Here is a 24,957-nt window from a genome sequence, read left to right on the forward strand (position 1 = left end):
CATGAGCATGTGCTGGGAGCCATTAGCCAAGTAGGTATGACAATTTCCTTGCCAGCGTACCCCATGTTGCTTAGTGGAAGGACTCGTGGAAATAGGACATTTTGCAGTGACATTGCATGTAGGTGACCTTGCTCAAGGACCAGGGCGGATCCGGGTTTAGGGTGTTCCCGGTTTAGGTTCCAGGTTTAAGGTTTAAGGTTATTCCTGCTGGGAATAGGGCGTATCCTGCTGCCTGAGTTCCCCTTGAGTTCTCACGGGATTCAGACAGTATTTTTTGGGAGAGAGAAGCCCAGTGGATGTGGATTTGGGCAGAGAACGTGGATTTCCCCAGAACGTGATTGTAGACGGCTGGTGTGAGTTCAGGAATAAAGAGTTGCTGTTTGAATCTACAAGCTGTGTGGTGGCTCGTGATTGTGTGCCCAGCCAGACTGTGGCAAGCGTGAGAATGAAAAGTCCCAATTATATAAAAAGGGTCTCATGGTTTCAGTTTCCCACCAACCAACATAGCTTTGCCAGCATTCATCCTCACTGTGACCCTGTCAAGACAGTGAGAGAGAGGCTTTGCCAGCACTTATTTTCACTGTGACCTTGTCAAGTCAGTGAGAGGGGATCACCTTCACCAGTTTCAGTAAAATTAGGGACTCTTTCTGCCTAAAAGGAAGGTCATGCTGGGTGGGCAGGTGCTGATTTTCAAAATGGAGTTACTTTGGCCCAAGGATCTTACAGTAAGTCCTGTTAGGTGGGTTGACCACATCCTGGTTTGGTTAGTACTTTCCAGATTTTATCACTGAAAGTTCTATATCCTGAGTAACCCCCTCAAACTCAGGCAAACTGGCATGACTTTCACCCTACTTGAAGACTGTGTGATAAGGATACTTGCTTTTATATGAAAAGGATTAAAAGCCGCTGGAGTGTTCTAATTAGAAGATACATAGACAGAATATCTTGTAAAACAATCATCTTGCTTCTGGATAGAGAAAAACAAAAACCCAAAAACTCCAAGGGAGAGGGGTCAAGAGCCAAAGCAAAAAGCCTAGTTAGAGGTTACTGTGTAACCTCAGTAGGGGAGGCTCCCACAGTGGGATCTGTCTCTGTTTAGTCTTGTAAAGCAAAAAACAAACAAACAAAACAAAACAAACAAACAAAAAAACCAAACCAAACCAAACAAAAACAAGAAAACACCTATGTGTCCAAAGAACTGAGAAGCAGAAACCTTGCTCAGAAATCAACTTCGCAAATTATTAGGGCTTGATGGGTTATAGACACGGGCTAAGAGTAATGAGAGATGGGCTAATAGGAAGGAGGATCAGCCATGTGTTTTCTTGGAATAGACAAAGATTTCCCAGAACTGGGGCACTACTGCTATTCATTCCCTTTAACAATGTGGTGTTCTTGCCATGGCAGCAGGTAGGTGTGTCAGTTAGCATGGAGATTATACTGAAGTCTGAGTTCTATTAGAGGTCTATTCAAGCAGCTAGTTTGGTGCTTTCATCCTTGAAGGAGAAAGAGACTCAGCAAGCTGACCCTGCATATGTTTCTGGACAAGATGTTTCTCCAATGATGAGCATGTCTACATGCAGAGCTGAGTAGAAATCTGACCCAAAGGTTAAGGCAGCAAAGGAGACAGACAATCTGAAGGCAGAGATGCCAAGCCATTCACCCTGTTCCAGTCCCCCTCTGGACATTTGCAGGTCCAAGAGTCTATTGAGGAATGGCACTTATAGTGAACATGAAACTATTTCACAAAACAGAATATTCAAGAGGTGAAACTGAATTCTATTGCCAAGAACCATGAAGAGGTCCAAGGACTGAGCCAAAGTACACACTTGTAGGACAACTTCCCTCTTTAGTGGAGCTGCACTGTGATTCATTTGAGAGAGAGAGACATCATATGCTATTTATCAGGTTCCTTTTGATGAAATTTTGGCACTTATATTCATTCACTGCTGCACTAAATTGGTTTGGATTTTTATTTTAAGCCAGTCTCACCATTTAAAGTCTTGCCTCAGTCTCCAAGGGAAATTAGTTCCAGGACTCCCCCAATCCCCATACCAAAATCTGCAGATGCTGAAGTCCTTTAAGTACAATGACACTGTAGTATTTCCCTACAAACTTCATGCATCCTCCTAAACAGTTCAAATCATCTCTAAATGGTCTGTAATACTCAACACAATGCAAAAGTTTTGTAAATAGTTGTTACAGTGTATTATTTAGGGAATAATGACAAGAGAAAAAGCCCCCACATGTTCAATACTTTTTTTTTTTTTTCCCCATCCACTGTTGATTGAGTCCAGGTTTGTAACCTATGAATATGGAGGGCAAACTGTACTTTGATGATGTCTAAATTTTAATCTTCAGCCCAGACATGGCACTTAACTCCTCAATCTCACTTATTTGACACTCTATTCATGATCAGACCTATTTTCAAAGTAACCACACATTTTTTAAAATTTATTTTTGAAGTCATCATCAATACATTTCTCAAGTGTTTAATCAAACACTGCAAACCCAGTTGGATTTTCTAACTTGGGCATCTAACACAACCTTGTTGTGCTGTCTGAAATTTTCCTGAATAAAAATCAACTAGTTAAGTTTGTAATTTATAACACGAACTGGAATGAGCTAGAAAGAGCACCAGTGATCTGTGCATTCTCAGAGGGAGCTTCCTACCCTCTCAGTTGCTTCAAGGTTAGGCCCTGCCACAGGCTGGGCCCTGAAGCTGACAAAAGAATTAAATACCACGTGGAACACTCCTTAAGTTTAGCAGGAGAAAATCTGCAAACTCTGGTCAGGCGGACGGCTCAGGAATCCCAGCCGTGCCTGGAAATGAGCAGTGTCGGTGTCAAGGCATCTTCAAACCTTGGACCACAGGCCCTGGGTGATTATCAGCACAACGGAAGCCGGAAGCCAGACGGATTGCGCAGGGAGGGAGGACTTGACCAGGGGGAGGGGAGGGTGGAGGCAAGTGTCCTCTGCACTCCCAAAACAGAGCCTCCGCCATAGCACGCAGTTCAGAGAATGCGGATTCTCCATCAGCAAAGTGAGGTAGAGGGTCTGTTCTACAAAGCAGTGGGAATGTCATTGGAACTTTATCTCCCTACTTCCCAAAGACTGACTCCAACTCCAAGTAGGCAAAACAAGGACACTCCGATAGGCACTGCACACAACGACAGAGAAAGGAAGCCAATACTGCAGCTCTCTTCACGAGTTAGTGGGCGGCCCTAAAAAGGGCCTTTGGTAAAGAGGACAAGGGTCGGAGAGAGCAGAACCCTCAGCCGCCGAAGCCGTAGAGCGTGCGGCCCTGGCGCTTGAGCGCGTAGACCACGTCCATGGCCGTGACCGTCTTGCGCTTGGCGTGCTCCGTGTAGGTGACGGCGTCGCGGATCACGTTCTCCAGGAACACCTTGAGCACGCCGCGGGTCTCCTCGTAGATGAGCCCGGAGATGCGCTTGACGCCGCCACGGCGGGCCAGGCGGCGGATGGCGGGCTTGGTGATGCCCTGGATGTTGTCGCGCAGCACCTTGCGGTGGCGCTTGGCGCCGCCTTTACCTAGGCTTTTGCCCCCTTTCCCGCGGCCAGACATAGCTAAGGTTTCAAGACTAGAACCTTAGAAGAGCGAAGCTGCTCACTAAGGCACGTACTTGCACCACGGCTAATTATACTCCGCCATCGGACCTCGTTGAGAACTGTAAGCGGGAAGCGACGAGGAGGCACGGCTGAACCTTCGCTCCGCCCCTCACTGGGCAGTGACCCGAGGACCCGGAGAACTGGATACTTCCACTTTTGAATCTGTTGCCTTGTTCCCTGTGGTTGACTATGTGATCTCTGAAGCTGTCGCTTTGCCTAAGAATTTCAATAAGGGCTCATGTTTTAATAACAAAGCTCTTGAAAGACCTAAAAATATCATATTGATAATTTAGATAAAAGTTCTTTTTAAAAAAGCTAAAGAAAATCATCCTGATCTTTATTTTGTTTCAAAAATGCGGAAGTTGAAACCCCATGAAAGATGTCCTCCCTAAAATTTAACAAAAAGCACCATTCTTGGGCTGGGGTTGTGGCTCAGTGGCAGAGAGCGCTTGCCTCACACATGTGGGGCACTGGATTCGAACCTCACCACCACATAAAAATAAATAAAGATATTAAAAATAAAGAAACTACCATTCCTATCACGGATAGGAACTAAGGCTAAGGATATTCTGTACAAATAAATCCTGTTGTAACTCTTTGTCTTTTCTCTGCCCAATATAATGCCATACCTCAAACACCTTTGCTTTCTAACATTCAGTATATAAGTAATTGACTAACTGCTTTTTGTCATCATCTCCTTGTAAGGGTTCTTATACCACATGAAACTTGTGTCAAATAAATTTTTAAATAAGTCTCCTGTTAACTATGTAAATTTCCACTATGCTGGTTGAACCAGGATCCTAAGATATACAGTTTTGCGACCCTTTCAAGACATTCTTTTTCATTAATAGGGAATGTTTGTATGTGGCCCTGTAATTTTGCTCCCCCTCCTTCATTTGTAAAACAAGTAAAGATAACCGTTCATGGAAATTTTGTGAGAATTTGAATTAGCAAACATGAGTAAAATGTTAGAACAGAGACTGTTCCAAAGAAATGCTGCATAAATGTGGTTAATTCTAGCATGTTTTACTTTGAAAATGTGCTTGAATTGTGATATTGATTTATGCTCCTCAATTTCAGTGTCTTACTACCAGTACAATATCACAGCAGACATTTATGTATTAATGAAGATTTTTTTTAAAAAAATCACAGCGTGTAATAAAAGATATTGCAAATTCTTGTTTTTTAAAAATTACATATATGTGTGTGTGTGAAAAAAAAAAATATATATATATATATATTTGGGGGAGGGGGTCTAGGTGTAGTAAGAATCATACCCTTTGGACTTTCCCACAACTGAGTCTGGAATGCAATTCAAATCTCCAGATCACCATAGGCTTCTCCCAATTGTGTTAATTTTCCCTTAAAATGTGCATTAAGCAGAATAAGTTAGACACTTTCATTGTAGAAACTGAAAGGCCTGCTTCTGAATTTTCATCTGACCAATACAGCCTGAACTTCTTTTTCTTCTTGAGGATCCTGGACCTTTCACAAAAGAATCCCAAATCGGGCTGAGGTTGTGGTTCAGTGGTAGAGCACTTACCTAGCATACACTAGGCACTGGGTTGGATCCTCAACACCACATAAATGTAAAATAAAGATATTGTGTCCAGCTAAAACTTAAGAATAAACATTAAAAAAAAAAAAAAAAAAAGCCTCCCTAATCAAAACAGATACCAACAGCATTTACTGTGAACTTTGGTGTAACATCACTCTTTGGTGCTTGGAGAAGAAAAACCATGTTTAGCTGAAGACCTTGAAAGAACAAACACCTAATGTGTATTCTCTGTACAGTTAGAGGGAGAAAAGACTGGACAGGATCCCCATTGAGGTTTTCCAGCTGAACCTGAAATTTTGGCATGAAACAATTTATCAAGACAAAAGCACACAAATGTATTTCATATAAGTTTTATGAGACAGGTTAGCCTCTAAGTTGAAGAGAGATGTAATAGTGTCTGAACAATGTGATGCGGCTTATGGAAAGTGGGAATTATTTTAATTATATCTGTTTATATGGAATCATCTCAGCTATGACTCCTTACTGAAGAATATTTCTTTTCTCTTGGTACAGGCACAGCATCAGCATTTTTCACAATGAAATAATTTTGGTTTTAGGAAACAGAGGGGAAATTAGAATGCCCTTCTTCATCTTCTACTTTTAAAGACCTTGGGCTCAAAATAGTCATTATGCAAAAGTAGCCAGTCCATGGGGAAATAAATGCCATTTCTGCCAAAACTAAAAACCCCCATTTGCTCTCCAGCCCTCCCAGATCATTTCCCTAATACATAGCAGTAAGTGCTTAACCCAATATTAAATGGTGGCACTAGTCTTTATTAAAATGTTCAGTTGTTCAGTAATTTTTTCCCTTGCATATGAACTTCTTCCATTATTTAATTTGTAAATATGTGCTCTAATTTTATTTCTAAGCTGAGATCAATGCAATTTAGTAATGCCAAATAGAAAAGGATTTAAGCAAGCTAAAGCTTGCATTATTTCAAATCTTTAAAAATCAAAGGGCATAATGGAAACCAATTCACCACTTGGGGAAATTGCTATATGCCTGAAAATGCTCGTATCAGAATGATTATCAGGTTACCTCCATTTATGATAATTAGGAAACTAAGTGGTCTTAGATGACATCATAAGTTGGGAGCAAGCCCCACCCAAATGCATGTGCAAGAGGCTGGCATCAAGTCTTCCAACTATGAGATTGACATGCGCAAATTCGAAAATTATGCTAAGTTTTTCGCTGAAGACTATGTAGCACTGCAGAAGATGTCAAGTAAATTAAGACTGAAAGCAGAAGCAATTTTTCCCCCATATGGAAGTATGGGGGATAAAGGGATAATGGTTAATAGCCAAGTTAGATACAGTTAACTGCCGTTCTTAAGTGTTCACAGCTGCTTTCCGTGTAACACTTAGGTGGCTCTGAAAAGAGCCTTTGGGTCATTTACACTAGGCCGAAATTGGGTTGCTTTTATGCCCTCTCTCCCCGGATGCGGCGGGCCAGCTGGATGTCCTTGGGCATGATGGTGACGCGCTTGGCGTGGATGGCGCACAGGTTGGTGTCCTCGAACAGACCCACCAGGTAGGCCTCGCTGGCCTCCTGCAGCGCCATGACGGCCGAGCTCTGGAAGCGCAGGTCGGTCTTGAAGTCCTGGGCGATCTCGCGCACCAGGCGCTGGAACGGCAGCTTGCGGATCAGCAGCTCGGTGGACTTCTGGTAGCGGCGGATCTCGCGCAGCGCCACGGTGCCGGGCCGGTAGCGGTGAGGCTTCTTGACGCCGCCGGTGGCCGGGGCGCTCTTGCGAGCGGCCTTGGTGGCCAGCTGCTTGCGCGGGGCCTTGCCGCCGGTGGACTTACGCGCTGTCTGCTTGGTGCGAGCCATGCGGAAAGCCGAAGGAACGTCTTCACAGACTACTGTGAGTGTTAAAAGCCACCCTTCCTTTTATACAATCAGATTACTGACTATTGGGCCCAAGAAATTCAAAAGTACCCGCGCTTTTCCTGGATTGGTTCATCTCCTTGCTGAGGTCTCCGGATAAAGAGCTGCCTACAGGCTGATGCACAAATCCGACACCCTGCTCTTTCCGGTAGCTATTTTCACATTCTTTTATTTTTCTTTTTTGAGTCTGTGTCGGTTGTAAACGAAAGTATTACACCACAATGTCTGAAGAGACAACCACACAGATCTACACGGGAATACCCAATAGATGCTGGCAAAAAAAAAAAAAATAAAAAACCCTATTAAAATATCTTGGAAGCCATTTAGGGAAACTTGGTGGGTGGGTTTCATTTGAAATGAAATTTTACCTGGGCATGGCACTAGTAGGGTGGACATTGTAAAAATTATGGCTTTGTAGGATGAATTGCTCGCTAAGTTCATTTTGCTCTTCATTGCTGTATTTGGGTATTGATTTACACTGATAGAACCCAGTACCTTGAGCATGTTAGGGAAGTGTGCACTGAGCTATATCCAACTGTTTTTGTACTCAGGATTGACCCGTGGGGTGTTTTATGTAGAGCAACATTCCCATTTGTTGAGGTCTCACTTGATTAGTTATGCAACTTGCCATATACAGCGGCTTATGTGAAATAGGAGGGATTCATCGTTTCCTTCTCCCCACAGTATTCAACAACTTTCGTTTCTGCAAAAGGTTAGTAATCCCGCAGCACTACGTTTTGCTGTGTAGCCTTTCTCCCCACCTGTGATAATTATTGAGTAACTATTAGGGGCAACCAGTCTTCTTTTTAAGGCTTAACTCTAAGCATAACAGCTCATTTCACAGAAATAGTGGGTGGCTCTTAAAAGAGCCTTTTGTTTATAACCTTGATAATTTTTCCGGCTCATGGAAAACTGAAAGAGGCCAGTAGTTATCAACGCCTTATTTTCCCTTGGCCTTGTGGTGGCTCTCGGTCTTCTTGGGCAGTAGCACCGCCTGGATGTTGGGCAGGACACCACCCTGAGCGATGGTCACTCGGCCCAGCAGCTTGTTGAGCTCCTCGTCGTTGCGGATGGCCAGCTGCAGGTGGCGCGGGATGATGCGCGTCTTCTTGTTGTCGCGGGCCGCGTTGCCAGCCAGCTCCAGGATCTCGGCCGTCAGGTACTCGAGCACAGCGGCCAGGTAGACCGGCGCGCCGGCCCCGACCCGCTCCGAGTAGTTGCCTTTGCGCAGCAGCCGATGCACACGTCCCACCGGGAACTGGAGACCGGCCCGAGAGGAGCGAGTCTTGGCCTTGGCCCGAGCTTTGCCGCCCTGCTTACCGCGTCCAGACATTTTAGTTTGGTTTAAGAAGACAAAAAGGTTCTACAGAAAACGTAGGTAAAATGCCATGAAGGCCTGGAAATGAGACATATTTATACTGATTGGAGGTAGGCTGTGCGGAGCTCTCCTATTGGCTAATGGGAAATACCCAATGGGCAAACAGAATTTGAATCCTTCATTTGCATACAGCTCTTCCATCTACTGTAAGGTTTGTGTTTTATCCAATCACCAATCGTACATGATGAGCCTTACTTCAAAACCAATAATAATTGCATCAATTCAATTTTTTTTCTTTTTTTTAAACCAACTGTGGGCTGGAGTCTTTCCGCTCATTGTTGACTTTGGGCCACTCGTTCCTTTCCGGAATTGAGATTTATAATTTTCCAAAGGAATGGGTTCAGAATCTTTCCCAGAAGGCCATGAAAATGTACTTCTTAACTTCACAACGGAAAAGAGGGAGGAAGGGAACAAATGATTCTTCATCACAGCCCACCTCTAATTTCACGACTTGAACAACGAAAATAGGGCAAGGACTGCATTCTGGATGCTGGAGAACTGATAGATTTTTATTTATTTCCCTTGCCCAGGGTAATACTGACTATCACCTCCAGACTGGGAAAAAAAAAAAAAAAAAACTTTTGCATGATTCTCCACTACCATTCCTAACCTTCCTGCCCTTGAAATTTTCTCCTTTGATTACAAACAGAATTCTGCTTATTTCTGAAACCTCTCCACCAATCTCTACCCCCTTGAATTTATAAAGTTGATAATTTACCAACTAAAATTTTAGTTGAGAGGGAATACTTTCCCACCACTCTGAGGGTTTGACAATCAGTCTGTGAAATAAATAGACAAGAGCATATTAACAGGAGAAAAGGGTATGTGGATTATACAAGAAAGAAAATGAATACTCAAAAGCCCAGTGAGCTCTAGAAGCTGCTATACTCTTCAAGGGGGCATGGTACCTGGGGGAAACTGATTTTGAAGAAAGAGATAGGGGTCCTCAGGATACAAGATAGTCTGCTTGGCACTGTATTGACCTCCAGTCTCTTCTATGATATATGTCATCTTCCCTGTTTGATAAGATTCCTAAAGGAAATTTATGACATCCTCTTTAGGCAGGTAAAGTGATTCCATGGAAAAACTGGGTTTGCTCTTCAACAAGTGCCCTCAGTTGGCCATAATCAACTTGCACAAGTGGAATGCTTAAGGATATTATTTCCTGAATCCTTTCATAACGTTGAAGCTCATAAATAAATATGAGGAGTCTCTAGGTTGTTCTAAGAAATGAGAAAATACACACTATCTAGCACAGAAATACTCAAGTGAGATTATATAAAATGAAACACTATTATAAATATGACTACGATTCATTAATTGTTAGTAAGCTCTCATGTCAAGGAACATAAAAATCAAAAAGAGATAGCTAGGAGATAAAGTACTGTTTTCCATTTTATGTCACATTAGACAGGAACAGATGGCACCCAGTTGGAGGGGGATCATTACTTCTGAAGGCTCAGATCCAAAGATCTACTCATACTCAAAGAAGAACATATGAACAAGGACTTGGGTGTGAGAAATCTGCAGCCTGGGGATGTTGCTTAGTGTTAGAGAATTTCCTAGCATCATGTGTGAACCCCTGGGTTCCATCCCCAGCACCAATTTAAAAAAGAAAAAGAAAGAGAGAAAGAAAAGAAGAGAGAGAGAAACTAACTTCCATGAACACATAATCCTTGGGAGACAAGAGATGGCAGGTTCATGACCAGTCTGGGCAATTTAGAGAGACCCTATCTCAAAAAAAAAAAAAAAAAAAAAAAATAAGGGTTAGGTTTTAGTTCAAAGGTAGAATACACCCAGGTTGATTACCCAATACCTAGAAGGGGGGAAGGAAAGTACAGAAAAATAAATTCTGATCTATTCTTAAGTCACATTTGTAACTGAACAATGATTTTTGATCCAGGGAAACTGGCAGGAGAGTAAAGGTGCTCATTTTCTCTTAGCAGTTTGTCTTCTCTCAAATCTTCTGATATATGACTTTCAATTATAGTCAGAGTTCTATTATTTTTAATGACTGTCTTCACTTTCAACACCACCAAATATATATTTAAGACATTTTCCTAAAAGGTTGACAGTCTTTTGAGAAGTGAGGACACACACACACACACACACACACAGATAGATAGATATATATATATATATATATATATATACATATATATATATATATATATATATATATCTATATCAATAAGCAGTGTATCATTTGCATACAAAATGAAGATTTGAGGGACATTTAAGAATACAAGAAGAAGACTGATCACCGTAAATTATAAAAATCAATAAAGTTTATGAAAGAGGCATGTGTTCAGCATTTATTCCACATACATCTAATAGGACCTGCTAAATGCCAGTGACCGTTCTAGGTGCCTGAAACATGGTGGACAAAGCTGAGAGCAATCTGGGCCCTCTGGGTACTAATTTTCTTGTTCAGAAAGCTCACAAAAAGATAAAAGGTGTACATGGTACAATGTAGAGTTTTTTGTAATGAGTGCTGTGGAGAAAAATATTGGAAGGAAAGAAGTTGGCATGAACAAGGTGGGGAGAGCCACCATCAGCAAAAGGAGACATTTGAGTTGAGATCTTATGGGTGAAGAAGTCAGTATGGTGGGCTAATTAGATACTTCAGTATAATGTCAGGTGTATTGAAAAACAGAGGGATGTCAGAAGCCAATGGTCAGAAGTTATGCTTGTTTAATTTCCTGAACAAATAGGCTTTTAGCTGGAGCAATGGAAATGTATAGGGTTACATAAAAATAGAAGCCAACATTAAGAGCTGATTCAAAAACCCAGACTAGAAGAAGGAGTGGAGTACATGCAGCCATAGCATCAGGATTCTATATTGATGCAGTCACAGATGAAACAAACAAACGAAATCTTCCACTGATGCACGTCATCTTGAGTCAGATAAAGCAACAAGCACTTGGCATCTGGTATTCAGGAAATAACTTGATGAAATACTGTCATCAAGATTTACAATGTCAGTAAATTCTAAATACCTTTGGGAAAAAAAAAATGTGTGATTTAGGATTTAGAGAGATATTGGGTGTCACCTGTTCCATTCAAATAGGACAGAAAAAGTAGCAATAATAACTCCAACCCCATTAGCAGTGAAAGCAAGACAACTCTTGTCCCATGGTTGGCATAAACAATGAAATAAATATATATATTTTGTTTAATACAAGCAATGAAAATATGTGACTTTACATCCTTGGGGAAAAAAATTCCTTCCTTGAGGTTATTACACAGGAGGAAAATTTTTTCCTCTACTGATTCTTGGTTGTTGGTTTTGTCCTATCATAATAGATAGACAAGATAAAAGCATATCAATTTATTTAATTTTTTTATACATGGCATAGAAGCCTTAAGAACACTTTGACCTGCACACATAAGTTGGACAGAGTAGTAAACTGTGAAAACATGACAAGACCAAGCAACTTAGACTAGGGCAGAACTCACAGGAAGATGAGGGCTAGTTTAGCAAGGTTGGTTTTTACAGAGTTTTTCGCACATTGACTCCCTGATACCATCAGAGGATAGGAATATCTCCTTTTTCTAGGTACAGGTAAGAAACTTTGCACATGGGAGTTTAACATGAGATAAAATTGTGCTGTCTTCAAGAGCGTTTAACTCAATTTTCCAGGTTAACATATTTTGAGGTGATAAGTTTCAAACTCCTTCAGTCAATTAAGGGCTGCTTTGAGACAATCCAGAAGGCACAAGTCATCCAGCCACTGTGCAAATGTCACTCTTGTGGCAGTAAATCTAGCTCAACACAAGGAAACAGAGACTACAGGTGGTGATAATTTGGAAATTAACTTGAAAATAGAAGTTGGAAATATACTCTCCCATATCATGACATAGAAATAATACATAAAAATTATTTCAAAAGCGTAAAGACATTTAATTCTGAATTCAGGCAAAGTAGACCACTTTCTTTCCATTTCTTACTAAATAGTTAAATATCCTTGGCTGGCCATACTGGTGCACACCTGTAATCCCAGATACCTGGGAAGGTGAAGTAGGAGGATATCATGATCTAGGTCACCCTGAACAATTTAGGGAAGGCTTGTCTTGAAATAAAAAATAAAATAAGTTTGTGAATGTAGCTCTGTAGATGAGCATGGCCTAATAGTGGGAGACTCTGGGTTGGATACCCAGTACCCAAACTAAAAATAAAAATTTAAAAAAAGAAAAAGAAAGGAAAAAAATCAATTCCTAAACATTATCTATAAGACAAGCACAACAAGACATTGAAAGGTGGAGGAAAGGCAGGTTTGCTATTGTGACAGTATAGTTTCCATAACTGTGACAAAATACCTGAAAGAAAATGTGCGTAAAGGAGGAAAGGTTTATTTTGGCTCCAGCTTCACAGACTTCAATCCACATTCACTTCCCACCATTACTATGGGCTGGTGATGAAGAGAACATCACGAAAGGGAGAATGTGGTGGAGCAACACTGCTCACCTCAGGGCCACCAGGAAGCCAAGAGGGAGAAGCCCAGGACAAGACATGCCCTTCCCAGCGGGGCTGGGGTAATGGCTCTGTGGTAGAGCACTTGCCTAGCATGTATGAGGGTCTGGGTTGGAGTCTCAGCGCCACTTATAAATAAATAGATAAAATAAACGTCCATCAACATCAAAAAAAAAAAAAGATATGCCCTTCCAAGGTGCTCTCCAGTGACCTGCTCCCTCCACCTAGGCCCACATTCACCCAGTGCTGCTCTCAAATCATGAGCACTCTCTGGACCTGGACCTTCTGTTATCTGTGTCACTGTGGGGCCGTCCTTTTTCCAAAATCTATCAACCTTTCCTCAAATTGAAACTCTCCCACCACCTCGCTCCTCCTTTTCCTGTGTTCAGGCATCTTGGTTGGTTAAAGAGGCAAATCTTTCTATTACTAAGAAGGAGATTTGGATTGTAGTAGTTTTCTTTTCTTTTTTTTCCCTTTCATTTATTCTGTACCTGAAATACGCAACTCTTGAGAAAATGTGAGAATTTATTATGGAAGGGGTTAGATAAAACCTGGTTTCACCTAAATTTGTGGGCTTGTTCCCTGGCTCTGCCATGTCCAAAGATGAAGCTTTAACAGAATCAACAAGGAAGATTTATGATCATGCATGGCTTCTCCCTACTATCCCCAGAGCCCAAACATCTGATGAGAGAGAGAGAGAGAGAGAAAGTAGGGGGGGAAAGGCCCCCAAGCCTTTGTAAAAGACTAAGTGTCAGCACCAATAGTAAAAATGCCTACCTTTGAGTGTAAGAGGACTGAATTTTGGCTTGGGATTATCAAAGAAAGTTACAGTGTTTAGGTTTTAAAAAACAAAAAAACCGAGAATCCTTGATTTTCTATTTGAAAGAAAAAAAAAATAAGGAAAGGAAAATAAGAGAAAAGGAAGGATGAAAAAAGGCAGGCGAAACCAAGGTACAAAGAAAAGCTGGGGAGAAAATCCTACCTCCTTCTACTTGAGAGATCACTGAAAACTAGTATGAATGTTAACAGATCTCTCCCAGGTGTTCCTTAAACTGCAGGCTGAGTGGTTAATGTTTTGAGGGGAAGGATGGGCCGATTTACAGTCTAAAATGCAAAAAAAAATTTGATTTTTAAGACAAGTATCTCTTTTACAAGAGAATTTTGCACATGCTGATACAAAGTGCTTTTCCTACAGTGGTCCACTGACATCATGTGTGGGATCCAGGCATTTTAAAATCTTCTTTAAAGGGGGCTCCTATTTGAAAAACTCTCCCTTAAATTTTCTTTCATATGAAAACGTTACTGAATCTCACATGTCGCTGGGAAATATTTTTTTCCCATATTCACTCGTAAGGTAGAAGCCCACTCCCCGGGCTCCGCTCTTCCCCAAACCCCGACCTCGGACCCAGGCAGGCTCCTCTGAACTCCTCTAGACCAGCACCCTCCCAGAGTTTCTAGTCATTACTTTGGGAGTCCTGGATTCTTCGGAAAAGGCCTAGGGAAAACCACTGTGTTCAAAATGGGCCCTCCCAGCGTATTACCAAGGAGCGCCAGATAAGGGCGCGAAATTCAAACCCTTTGTTCCTCTGAGCTCCAGAAAACATCCACGCCCTTTTCTAGGCAAAAGCCGGAACCGGAAGTTTGAGATGGCACCTGCGGGTCCGAATTTACGTGAGTTCTAGTGGTTGTCAATAATCACGAAACTAAAAATCACTTTCATGGTGCAGAACTGAAGGTATGCTCCATTGAGGTCCCAGAAAGACCACGAATCTCGCTTCTTGTTGCCCCAGTGTCTACCACAAAACTTGCAGGAGCAGTTCCAGCTTCAGGAATTAACTTCTGCCTCCCGCCTGCGCGACCCCCAGCGCCTCCGCCTAAGGATCCCCAGTAATTCCGTACTTCCCCATCCCTTACCCGCTTCACGGTCCAGTAGGAAAATTACTATATCCTTCAGAAATGAGTTAGGTCAGAGAGAAATAGTTGGAAAAGCAGCCTAAGGCTTATGCAGCGACAACTAGCGGTAATTACAATAACGATGTGCTTTATTGGGAGCGACAGACCGAGGGAAACCTCAGCTATAAACTGGTCACCACCAACTTCTAAGTTTTCCTCATTTCTGTTAGAAAGTGGCAGAACTTTCTTTCAACAAAGTGGGTGGCTCTGAAAAGAGCCGTTTGATGACAAGGGGCCTGCACAGGGACTCACTTGGAACTAGTGTATTTGGTGACAGCCTTGGTGCCCTCGGACACGGCGTGCTTGGCCAGCTCCCCGGGCAGCAGCAGGCGCACCGCCGTCTGGATCTCCCGGGACGTGATGGTCGAGCGCTTGTTGTAGTGCGCCAGGCGCGAGGCCTCGCCCGCGATGCGCTCGAAGATGTCGTTGACAAAGGAGTTCATGATGCCCATGGCCTTGGACGAGATGCCGGTGTCGGGGTGCACCTGCTTGAGCACCTTGTACACATAGATGGAGTAACTTTCCTTGCGGCTGCGCTTGCGCTTCCTGCCGTCCTTCTTCTGTGCCTTAGTAATGGCTTTCTTGGAGCCCTTCTTCGGGGCGGGAGCCGACTTTGAGGGCTCAGGCATAGCCGTCCTTAACAATTGTCTAAGTGATATTTCTACTTTCCACAACAAAGTAAGCAAGAGGAACAGGCTTGAGCGGGTGTGTTTATAGCGCTGTAATTCAAATGAGGGTTTAAAAGTTTCCACTTCTGATTGGATTCTGAAAGCATGGGGCGGAGTTATGCAAATAACATTCTCTCTTTCTATTGGATAGAAACACAACATATTTTGACCAATAGGATGGCTCATTTTAACAGCCCCCACAGTCCATTGATTTTTTTCACGCTGCAATGCTTCTGCTTCCTTTATGCAGGAATTTCCTCTTTTTTTTTTTTTTTTACACATTGCTGTATCTGGATGTGGCGAAAGGTAAAACTGGTGACTAGGCCCAGACGCGCTAATCCGCGCTAAACTGCAGTTCCCCATTGGCCGAGTCCACCGCCCGCTTCGCAAAGGAAAATACGCGGAGAGTGTTGGGCCAGAACATGGGTCTACCTAGCTGTGCTATTCAGAAACTGCCAAGATCCTGGAGCTGGTGGACGACGCGCCACCTACCTTTCCTAGTGACAAGGAGTTCAACACGCTGCAGTGCAAAGTCACCATCACACTGAGCTTCGTTTGGGCCAACATTCACGCAGTGCTGCTGTCCAAGAAGACTGAGAGCCACAAATCTGAGGGAAACTGCAATCCACAGCACACTAGAGAACTAAATTCATTTTCTCCAAGTTCTATCCAGAGCGATCTGTGTCAACAAGGAGGTCTGATTACTAGGGTTATGCCACAAATGTTCTTAATCCCATCGTAATGTCTTAGCAACTAATGTATATTCCTAAAACAGTAATGCTTAAAAACAAAGTTCCAGGAAAACAGGATATGTACAAGAAATCTTATTACAAAACAACAATGTTCCTTAAAAGGCAGGCGGGAATATCACTTAGACTCAGAAAAAAGGATAAGAAAGTTTGCTCCTAGCTAATAATAAAGCAGCACGAATTTTCCCTAAATCCACTTAAGCCAAATTTTCGTTGCCAAACCGAAATTGGAACACTTGTTGTTATGCATTAGCAACGGTAACCTGCGAATACAAATTAATTAATCTCGGTTCCCAGTGAGACTGATTCAGCTTAACATGATGTTTAAATTATTCATTATACAAATAGTATTTAGAGGCTTGTTGACTTATGGCTTCTGAACCTTTATGTCCACAGATCATTGAGACCAAAAGAAAAGTCAGACAGGGGAACAATTTATCCAATCAGATTCTCTTCTAGTTAACCAATCACCTAGGTCACTCTCCAACCAATGATTATATTGCGCGGGACTATTTAAAAGTTCAAAGGCCAATCAGAATGATTTCAACTATATTTAAGGACAATTTCAAGTAGTTTTGTTACACTTTCTGACGTGTAGTCTCCCAGATGGCTCGTACCAAGCAGACAGCGCGTAAGTCCACCGGCGGCAAAGCGCCGCGCAAGCAGCTGGCCACCAAAGCCGCTCGCAAGAGCGCCCCGGCCACCGGCGGCGTCAAGAAGCCTCACCGCTACCGGCCCGGCACCGTGGCGCTGCGCGAGATCCGCCGCTACCAGAAGTCCACCGAGCTGCTGATCCGCAAGCTGCCGTTCCAGCGCCTGGTGCGCGAGATCGCGCAGGACTTCAAGACCGACCTGCGCTTCCAGAACTCGGCCGTCATGGCGCTGCAGGAGGCCAGCGAGGCCTACCTGGTGGGTCTGTTCGAGGACACCAACCTGTGCGCCATCCACGCCAAGCGCGTCACCATCATGCCCAAGGACATCCAGCTGGCCCGCCGCATCCGAGGCGAGAGAGCGTAAATCCATTCTCTTAACAAAGGCTCTTTTAAGAGCCACCTAAAAATTCACTTTAAAAGTGGTTGCAAAGGTTTTAAGGCTGCTTTTAAAATTGATTTACTTTTGGGGGGTGGGTATGTGAGTTGAACAACTTTGAAAGACTTCAGACTTGTTTCTGGCTCTTTATCAAATCTTAATTTACTCTGTAACTTTCAGTGCTGGTTACTATAAACACTGGAAAGTCACAAGATGACATTTAGTCAGTGCTCACAGTAAGGTGTAGGTATTTTCCTTACAGCCATAGGAAATGGTTTACACAGGAATCTTAGGATTGACTAGCAACCATTGAACTACATGTGAGTGAGTGACAGCAGATCACACTCATCAGTATTCCAACACAATCAGACAAATGCAGATTGTAATTGAAGGGAAGCTTTAATGCAAACGAGGTCTTAACCAGTTATGATTGAAAAAAAAAAACAAAACATTTACACCACTGTGCAACTAAACAAGAGCAAAATGAGTACATTCCTAGAGCCCAACTCAAGGCCTTTTTGAGTGTTTTTGGATTCAGGGTGAATGTCTGCACTGGTTGTTTCAAATCCTACCTGGCCTTCCTTGGCATCTTCATTATGCTAATATACACCTGTAGAAGTATTCTGGATTGGAATACTTTGGTGTATGACTCTCAGGCATCTGAGATGGAGCCCTGGCTTAGTCTGATATTTGAATGGTAGTGCCATTCTCAGTTACCAAGAGACAACTTATCCTTGCAGGATGTAATGCTGACTTTAAGCAAATCGAAAACTTTTAGTACTAAAGTGCTCTGGTTCAACTTTACAAGGTTTTATAAATCCATTCAGTACTGAATATCATCTTACTTTAAAGAGGTACTCATGGAAGAAAGTGACAATAAAACAATGGATTCACTAGAGTCAGTCTGTTTTTTCATGGGTTTAGTAATATGTGGAGCTATTGGCCTGAATTATGCACGATTCTTACTATAGCATTCCCAGGCAATATTCCATGTCTCCCATTTTATAGAAAAGGAATTTAAACCTAAGAGATTTAGCTAAATTGGCCAAATTAACATTTCTAGCAGAAATAACTTCCAGCATGTCTCACACCAAACCCATACTCTTAATATCTTTTTATCAACAAATTTGCCCCCAAATTTCAATGACCTAGCACCAAAAATATTTAACTGAATATTTTCAATTACTTATTGAAATATTATTTTATTAGTTTTCATTTGTTTTTCACTTTAATGTGGCATTAGAAAATTTTTAGTTCCATGTGGATTATATTTCTGAGGAATATTGCTAGTATGTAGAAGTTATACTGACTCACAGATAACTAACTAGTTTTAATCCTTAAATTTACCAAGTCTCCATTCTTCATCTCTAAAATGGGAGAATAATGGTACCTACCTCAAAGTGCTGAGACAAGGGCATTTCTGCAAACAAAGGTAAGCAGCAAAGTGCTTGGCATGCTGTGAGTGCACTACAAAAGCCAGTTCCCAAGACCTTGGCACTGCTTCCTTAATAACTGTTCCCTTAAGTCCTCTAAGGATCTAGTCCTTTCATGGCCATGTTCAGATTTCAACCACAAACAAACCCACTTTCTACATTTCCTCAGGGCACATAGCTCAAAAACCTAGAGCTTTACCCATTGGGAGTAATAGGAAATTTACTTTTTCAGCCATGAAATCACTATGCAAGAAAGTTTGGAGTAATGCATTGCAAGTAGCCTGTAACATCTGTTATTTATTCTTCTATTATACATAGACAATTTCTTGAATTTTCATGGTTGAGTTGGTCAGCAGATTAGTTTATGAAACATTTATTGTCATTTTGGCAAAATTATCAGTGTTTGGGAGAATTACTTGAATATATTATTGCCACTTGCCAATATTTTATAAAACTAGATGAAAAACTGAAATGATAATATTAATGACAAATATGGATTTTGAAGAGGATCAGAATGTCACCCCAAAATATGTCATAATGTCACAAGTATTATTTTGAGCTGAAAGAAATTGAAAATCAACAGATGCAGGAAGCATTCTGTTTTCTCCTTACCTAACTAAAATTAGGTCATAAGTTCCACTCTGTAACGATTGCATTAATGTTTCTTGTAAAGGTGTTCCCTGCTCCTATGCCTGGAACAGGAGAGCAACCTGTATTACTTCAAGTAAAGAGGTGGTACTGAGAGGAGTCTGGAAGAATAAATCTTCCTAAAGAAGCATTTATCTTCCTTTAGTTTTGCCCATATATTTCTTATTCATTTTCCCTAAAAGTATCCCTGCCTTGAAGACCAAGCTTCCTTTCCTTTGCTACAATGTTATATACATTCCATTGTCTGCTTTCCCTTCCTTTTTATGAACTCTGTGCAAGTAAAATACTATTAAAATTATATAGATTTTTTTTATTCTCCTGTTAATCTATCCTTTGTCAGATAAATTTGCTGGTCCTCAATTACCGACCCTAACAGGGTAGAGGAAAAGCTGTGCTCCATGACTGTTTCATAAACTAAATCAAAAGACTAGGATTTTTTTTCTTAGAATGGCCAATTTTAAGATTCAAAGAGCGGTTCATTAGAACTTATCCAGACAACAATGTGAAAAACTGCAAGGGAATGGACAAAACTAAAGAACATGGACAAATTGAGGAAATATATTACTGAAGACTGTAAAGGCAGGTTTTTATGAAATTTAGCTCACTATAGTACAAGGAATATTACGTTTGAAAGAATATCTTTGAGGTATGGAAATAATTTTGCAGGGAATAGTCAGTATTAAAATCATTTGTAAGTATATAAAATCAAATATATTGAGATCCCAAAAAACACTGAAGGAAAAATATAAAATCACTTTTTTTGCTTGGGTTGATTCCTCCCCTATTTCTTGAAGGAGGTACAAAAGTCAAGTAATTGGTAATTTCAAATAAAGAAGAAAGGGGCACAGAAATGAACACCCTAAACATCCTGAATATATGGAAATGTAGCAGGCATATTTGGAATATCTTAATTAAGTGTCCAGGTTGTTGTAACCTGATTCAAATTGAAAGTGAGGTGGCCCCAGGCAAAAGTTCAGATGGCCTAAAGAACCCAGGGCACAGCTCTCACCCATGCCTTTCTGGACAGGTTTGCTCTATTCTACTCATTTTGCCCTAAGGATACCTTGGTTTTTCCTTTGTATTGTCTAGGAAGCCACCTGCTATGCCCTGACATCAGGTCATCTCTGCTTCTATAACTCAATTCCAGTTTTTGAATAAGTTTTGATTGGCCCAAACTGGTTCAATGGCCTCTACCAACTACTGTTGTTTAAGGTCAGATAATCTATCCTCAAGTTTTTAGTAAACATAAGATATATTTAAAAAAAATATCATTTGAACCAAAGATGAGACCACAGTAGGCCAGGATGAGACCAGAGAGCATTGTAGAGTGGCACTCTTCATATGTCCACAAGGCACAGAAGGCTAACTGAGCCCTGGAAATGGGCTACTATGAACTGTGTTGTAAATGTAAAATACACATGAGATTTTAAAGAGGGGGGAGGGGTGCAATGTAGAATATCTCATATTTGTATTTTTTGTTGGATGATAATGTTTTGGATATGTTGAGGTAAATTAAGAATATAATTAAAATTGATTGTTTTTTGGGTTTTTTTTTAGTTGCTTCTAGGAGATTTAAAATTATTGTGTGGCTGACACTTATATTCACCTTATTTAGCAATGGATAGGACTGATCTACAAATTGTTAATTCACTTGTGCATCAATTTCAATAACCAAGTGGCTTCAATGTACACTTTGAGATATTCTCAAAAAAAAAAAAAAAAAAAAAAACTAAAATATTATAGGGTGCTATTTTGAACAGCAAGAAAGAAAATAAATATCAAAGGCAATAAGATAGTTGGAGAAAATTTTAAATTGAGTAGAAAACAAAAATACTTGAACAGAAAAACAAGAAATTTCTTGCATAATAAAACTCCTGCCTGGGGCCTGGGTATCTTGTAATCCCACCAAATGAAGAGGCTGAGGTGGGAGAACCTCAGTTTCCAAGCCAGCATTATTAACTGACCTAGCTAGACCCTCATCGACTTGAGGAGACCCTGTCTCAAAACAGAAAAAAAAAAAAGGATGTAGCTTAGTGGTAAAATGACCATGGGTTCAATTCGACAGTACAAAACGAACAAATTCCAAAAACCTTCATATCTATAAATTAATAATTTATAATTTTAGCACAATACCAGTAAAACTTTTTTTTTTATTTGAGTGATTGGGTGCGGGGTGATGGAGTTGGAGGGCATCTTAAAGGACATACGTAAAAACAAAATAAGCCAAAAATAAACAATTCTAAAAAAAAAAAATAAGCAATGAAAGTCCTATTAAAGTCACAGTATCTCAATATTATTTGAGTACCTATGTTTTAGGTATTGTTGGCATTGAAGATAGTGCTGAGAACACTTAAAACAATGATCCTACCTCAGAACTGACCATAGAGAACAAAGGAACTAAATGTAATCCGGAAATTTAGCCCACATATCTGTGGAGTTTAGCATTTGGTAAAGGGGACTTACTGGGTAACAGTAAGTCACTCCTGTTACTGTAAAATCGACAATACCAACTTACTGAAGAACCATGGGAGGCCTTTCTTGCATCCCTCCCTTCCTCCCTTCTAGGTGATAAGCTTCCCCCGTGAATTAACTCACAGTGGATTCATCTAGTGGAAATGGTGGGAAAACAGCAGCAGGTCTCCGGAGGCCCCATCGCTATACGAAAAAGCAGGAGCCAGCGTATCTGTACCCAAGGGAAAGGCCGCTTAGGGAAGGACCAAGACCGCTCATGAAAGTTAAAGGCTTTATTAGGTAGAAACATGCCTCCCATCGTACACACCGGACAGTTCACAAGTAGAAAACCTGGACGAAACCAAAAAGCCTTTTAAAGCAAGTTTGATTATAGTTTATCTGAAATTGCGGATCCGCTGGACAAAATGGCCAAGTTGTTTTCAAAGCCTGCGCCACCACACCCATCCGGACCAGCGCGGAAGGGACGAGGACCTCGGAGCAGCCTGGGCGGGACGGGAGGCGGCTGCGCCCTCCGAAGGCCTCCGTGCAGGGGAAGCAGGCAGAGGCGCACCCACCCTCCGCAAGGTCCGGTGCCACCAAGTCCCCAGTACACGCCGCCGGGCTCCAGGCAAGGAAAGCGCCTCCCGACCCGTGCGGTGCGCGGAGAGGGAACTCCCTACCCTACGGAAAGCCGGAAGGGCTCGGCTGCCGCCAATTACACGCAGGATGCGGGCGCGGGCGGGCCAACCCAGAGCGGCGCGGGACTTTCGAACCGCGGGGCACTCCAATCCGGGCCGACTGTAAACACGGGCTCGTCCCCTTCGCGGTCACAGGGCTGCTCCGCCCTGGGGCGGGGCTGGCGGCTGTCCCGGGTGCTTCTGCCGCGAGAAACGCCGCCCCTGGACCGCAGGCTGGGCCAGGAGCCCCGCTGACGGCCGCCGGGGACGGCTCCCGCGGCCCACCAACTGCCAAGCCCGTGGGAAGAAGGCCCGACGCGGTCCCGACACACGCGAGTCCGGTCGTCGAGGGGATAAGGACGCTACAGCATCGAGCTCTTTCTTTGAGATCAGTGGTGGCTCTGAAAAGAGCCTTTTGGGTTCGAGAGGGAGACCATGACACTCTACTTCTTCCGGGGAGCCGCCTTCTTGGGCTTGGCAACCTTGGGCTTGGCGGCCTTGGGCTTCACGGCCTTGGAAGCGCTCTTGACCTTCTTGGGCTTGGCCACCTTGGCCTTCTTAGGACTCTTGGCCACCTTCTTGGCCCCTGCAGCCGCAGCCGGCTTCTTGGCCTTCTTTGGGGTCTTCTTCGCGGCCTTCTTTGGGGTGGCTGCGCCCGTCGCCTTCTTGGGCTTTTTGGCAGCTCCGGCGGGCTTCTTAGCCTTGGCCGCCCCTGCCTTCTTGGCCTTGGGCTTGGCTTCCCCGGAGGCCGCCTTCTTGTTGAGCTTGAAGGAGCCGGAGGCGCCGGTGCCCTTGGTCTGCACCAGGGTGCCCTTGCTCACCAGGCTCTTGAGGCCCAGCTTGATGCGGCTGTTGTTCTTCTCCACGTCGTAGCCGGCGGCCGCCAGCGCCTTCTTGAGCGCAGCCAGGGACACGCCGCTGCGCTCCTTGGAGGCGGCCACAGCCTTGGTGATGAGCTCGGACACTGGGGGTCCAGAAGCCTTGCGGCGCGCCCCCGCAGGCTTCTTGGCAGCCTTCTTCTTCACGGGAGTCTTCTCCGCCGGGGGCGCGGCGGCAGGAGCGGCGGGAGCTGTCTCCGACATGCTGAGGGCCTGGGACTCGGGTGCCAGTAACAGTGCGCCGATGCAGCGCCGCGCCGCGCCGCCGTATATATAGAGCGCAGGCGCGCGCTGATTGGTGCGCCGGGCGCCCGTGGCTGGCAGGCTCGGAACAGCCGCGCTGCGCCCGAGTTGTGTTTGTTCCACCTCACAAAAAGGAAAAAATATCAAAATACCCCGCACCAAATCTCTCGAATTTGATCAGGAAAGGATCCTAGAAGCCTCAGGCTTCCTGATCTCCAGCTGTTTTTTCTACAGACCCAAAGACAACGCGTCTAAGCGCCCCCAACTCCCCCAACTCCAAAGGAAGTCCAGGGCACTCAGAGATCACTTTCTGTTTTTCTTCTAAATTACCTGGTCGCTCTTTTATCCCTGAAAGTTCTTCTTCTCAGGGATGATTGAGCACATGCTTCCCTTCTTTGGGGAACAAAAATGAAATGATTTCCACCTAGATTTTCACGATAATTTTGTTTCTTCGCAAGGGAAGTAACACAGGTCCTCTGTGAATTCTGCATACAGACCCAGGGTAACTGGGACTGGGACATGGGTTTCCTGAGCCGGTCCAGAGTAGCTCGGGCAGGGTGGGATGGGGTCCATAAACTCTGGGGGGGGGGGGGGTCCTGAGTGGTGAGAGGCTAGGGGCTTAAATCTTTGACTTAAGGACGGTGAAACTACCAAATCCCTCTTTTCATAGATGGGGGCGGGGCACCCTTTTCTCTTCTCCAAAGGCGAAAAATTGGGCTGTTTAAAAAGCTCTCCACTTCCCCTCTGAGTTGTGCAAAGCAGGGGGTCTGGCCCTCAAGAATAGAGATAATACCGAAGGAAAGGAGGTCCTTAAGGCCATAAAGAACCCCCACAGACTTAAGAGACATTGAGATGATGTTCTCAAAGAAAACAAGCATTTATTTATATATTTATTTCCTTTGCTGCATTACAGGGATTAATTTCAGCCCATGAAAAATGAGGTTACTTCCAGTATAAATATCTTATTCATGATTCAGAAGAACTCTCTATAGTCAGAAACTATAAGATACAATTAACTTTAATAAAACACACTTTTGACTTAGGTGAGTTGTTGATTTAAAGTAAAAAAAAAAGGTAGCAAAATTTTAATCAGAAAGAAAAAGTATCAGAATATATAAATTATTATACCTTCTGTTGGTGAGTTCACTATCACTCCCAACACTCCCTCTAAAACTGGCCAGTTCTATTCTAAAGTTTGCTTTGCTAGTTTAAGCAAAGCATATTTCACCTTTTGCCTCCAAGTGATAGCAATTTTTATCCTCGAGATAAGAGGCAAAATAAACTTTCTGATTATATGTTTAAA

General features: G+C 42.9%; 6 protein-coding genes across 7 annotated transcripts; 1 reads left to right on the forward strand and 5 right to left on the reverse strand.

Annotated features, from left to right (window-relative positions):
* Positions 1-1,956: 1,956 nt before the first annotated feature.
* LOC114102748 (histone H4) lies at positions 1,957-3,650 on the reverse strand. Its single transcript, XM_071613986.1, has one exon. The coding sequence runs from the start codon at positions 3,581-3,583 to the stop codon at positions 3,272-3,274; it is 312 nt and encodes a 103-aa protein (XP_071470087.1). The 5' UTR covers positions 3,584-3,650; the 3' UTR covers positions 1,957-3,271.
* A 2,906-nt stretch (positions 3,651-6,556) lies between these two features.
* On the reverse strand, positions 6,557-7,031 carry LOC114102737 (histone H3). The gene has a single exon (XM_027948248.2). It carries the CDS (start codon positions 7,014-7,016, stop codon positions 6,606-6,608), a length of 411 nt encoding a protein of 136 aa, XP_027804049.1. The 5' UTR covers positions 7,017-7,031; the 3' UTR covers positions 6,557-6,605.
* An 871-nt stretch (positions 7,032-7,902) lies between these two features.
* On the reverse strand, positions 7,903-8,435 carry H2ac4 (H2A clustered histone 4). Its single transcript, XM_027948250.2, has one exon. It carries the CDS (start codon positions 8,404-8,406, stop codon positions 8,014-8,016), a length of 393 nt encoding a protein of 130 aa, XP_027804051.1. The 5' UTR covers positions 8,407-8,435; the 3' UTR covers positions 7,903-8,013.
* A 2,693-nt stretch (positions 8,436-11,128) lies between these two features.
* Positions 11,129-15,576, reverse strand: LOC114102733 (histone H2B type 1-B). Of its 2 annotated transcripts, none has more exons than XM_027948243.2 (2): positions 15,131-15,576; positions 11,129-11,450 (listed from the first exon to the last, which is right to left on the reverse strand). In XM_027948243.2, exons 1-2 carry the CDS (start codon positions 15,505-15,507, stop codon positions 11,345-11,347), a joined length of 483 nt encoding a protein of 160 aa, XP_027804044.1. In that variant the 5' UTR covers positions 15,508-15,576; the 3' UTR covers positions 11,129-11,344. The 2 variants fall into 2 exon arrangements, with proteins under 2 accessions (XP_027804044.1, XP_027804045.1); XM_027948244.2 differs by lacking the exon at positions 11,129-11,450 and adding an exon at positions 13,961-14,029.
* A 1,322-nt stretch (positions 15,577-16,898) lies between these two features.
* Positions 16,899-17,338, forward strand: LOC139706290 (histone H3-like). Its single transcript, XM_071613988.1, has one exon. It carries the CDS (start codon positions 16,902-16,904, stop codon positions 17,310-17,312), a length of 411 nt encoding a protein of 136 aa, XP_071470089.1. The 5' UTR covers positions 16,899-16,901; the 3' UTR covers positions 17,313-17,338.
* Positions 17,339-22,134: 4,796 nt separating this feature from the next.
* On the reverse strand, positions 22,135-23,645 carry H1-2 (H1.2 linker histone, cluster member). The gene has a single exon (XM_027948237.2). It carries the CDS (start codon positions 23,613-23,615, stop codon positions 22,977-22,979), a length of 639 nt encoding a protein of 212 aa, XP_027804038.1. The 5' UTR covers positions 23,616-23,645; the 3' UTR covers positions 22,135-22,976.
* Positions 23,646-24,957: the final 1,312 nt, after the last annotated feature.

The sequence above is a fragment of the Marmota flaviventris genome, chromosome 6, assembly GCF_047511675.1.
Source record: "Marmota flaviventris isolate mMarFla1 chromosome 6, mMarFla1.hap1, whole genome shotgun sequence".
NCBI classification, from domain to species: Eukaryota; Metazoa; Chordata; class Mammalia; order Rodentia; family Sciuridae; genus Marmota; species Marmota flaviventris.

Coding starts and splice junctions, on each gene's coding strand:
- LOC114102748 (XM_071613986.1), bottom strand. CDS start 3,583: ATGTCTGGCCGCGGGAAAGGGGGCAAAAGCCTAGGTAAAGGCGGCGCC.
- LOC114102737 (XM_027948248.2), bottom strand. CDS start 7,016: ATGGCTCGCACCAAGCAGACAGCGCGTAAGTCCACCGGCGGCAAGGCC.
- H2ac4 (XM_027948250.2), bottom strand. CDS start 8,406: ATGTCTGGACGCGGTAAGCAGGGCGGCAAAGCTCGGGCCAAGGCCAAG.
- LOC114102733 (XM_027948243.2), bottom strand. CDS start 15,507: ATGCCTGAGCCCTCAAAGTCGGCTCCCGCCCCGAAGAAGGGCTCCAAG. Junction 11,451..15,130: donor ACCAAATACACTAGTTCCAA/GTGAGTCCCTGT, acceptor TTTTTCCCAAAG/GTATTTAGAATTTACTGACA.
- LOC139706290 (XM_071613988.1), top strand. CDS start 16,902: ATGGCTCGTACCAAGCAGACAGCGCGTAAGTCCACCGGCGGCAAAGCG.
- H1-2 (XM_027948237.2), bottom strand. CDS start 23,615: ATGTCGGAGACAGCTCCCGCCGCTCCTGCCGCCGCGCCCCCGGCGGAG.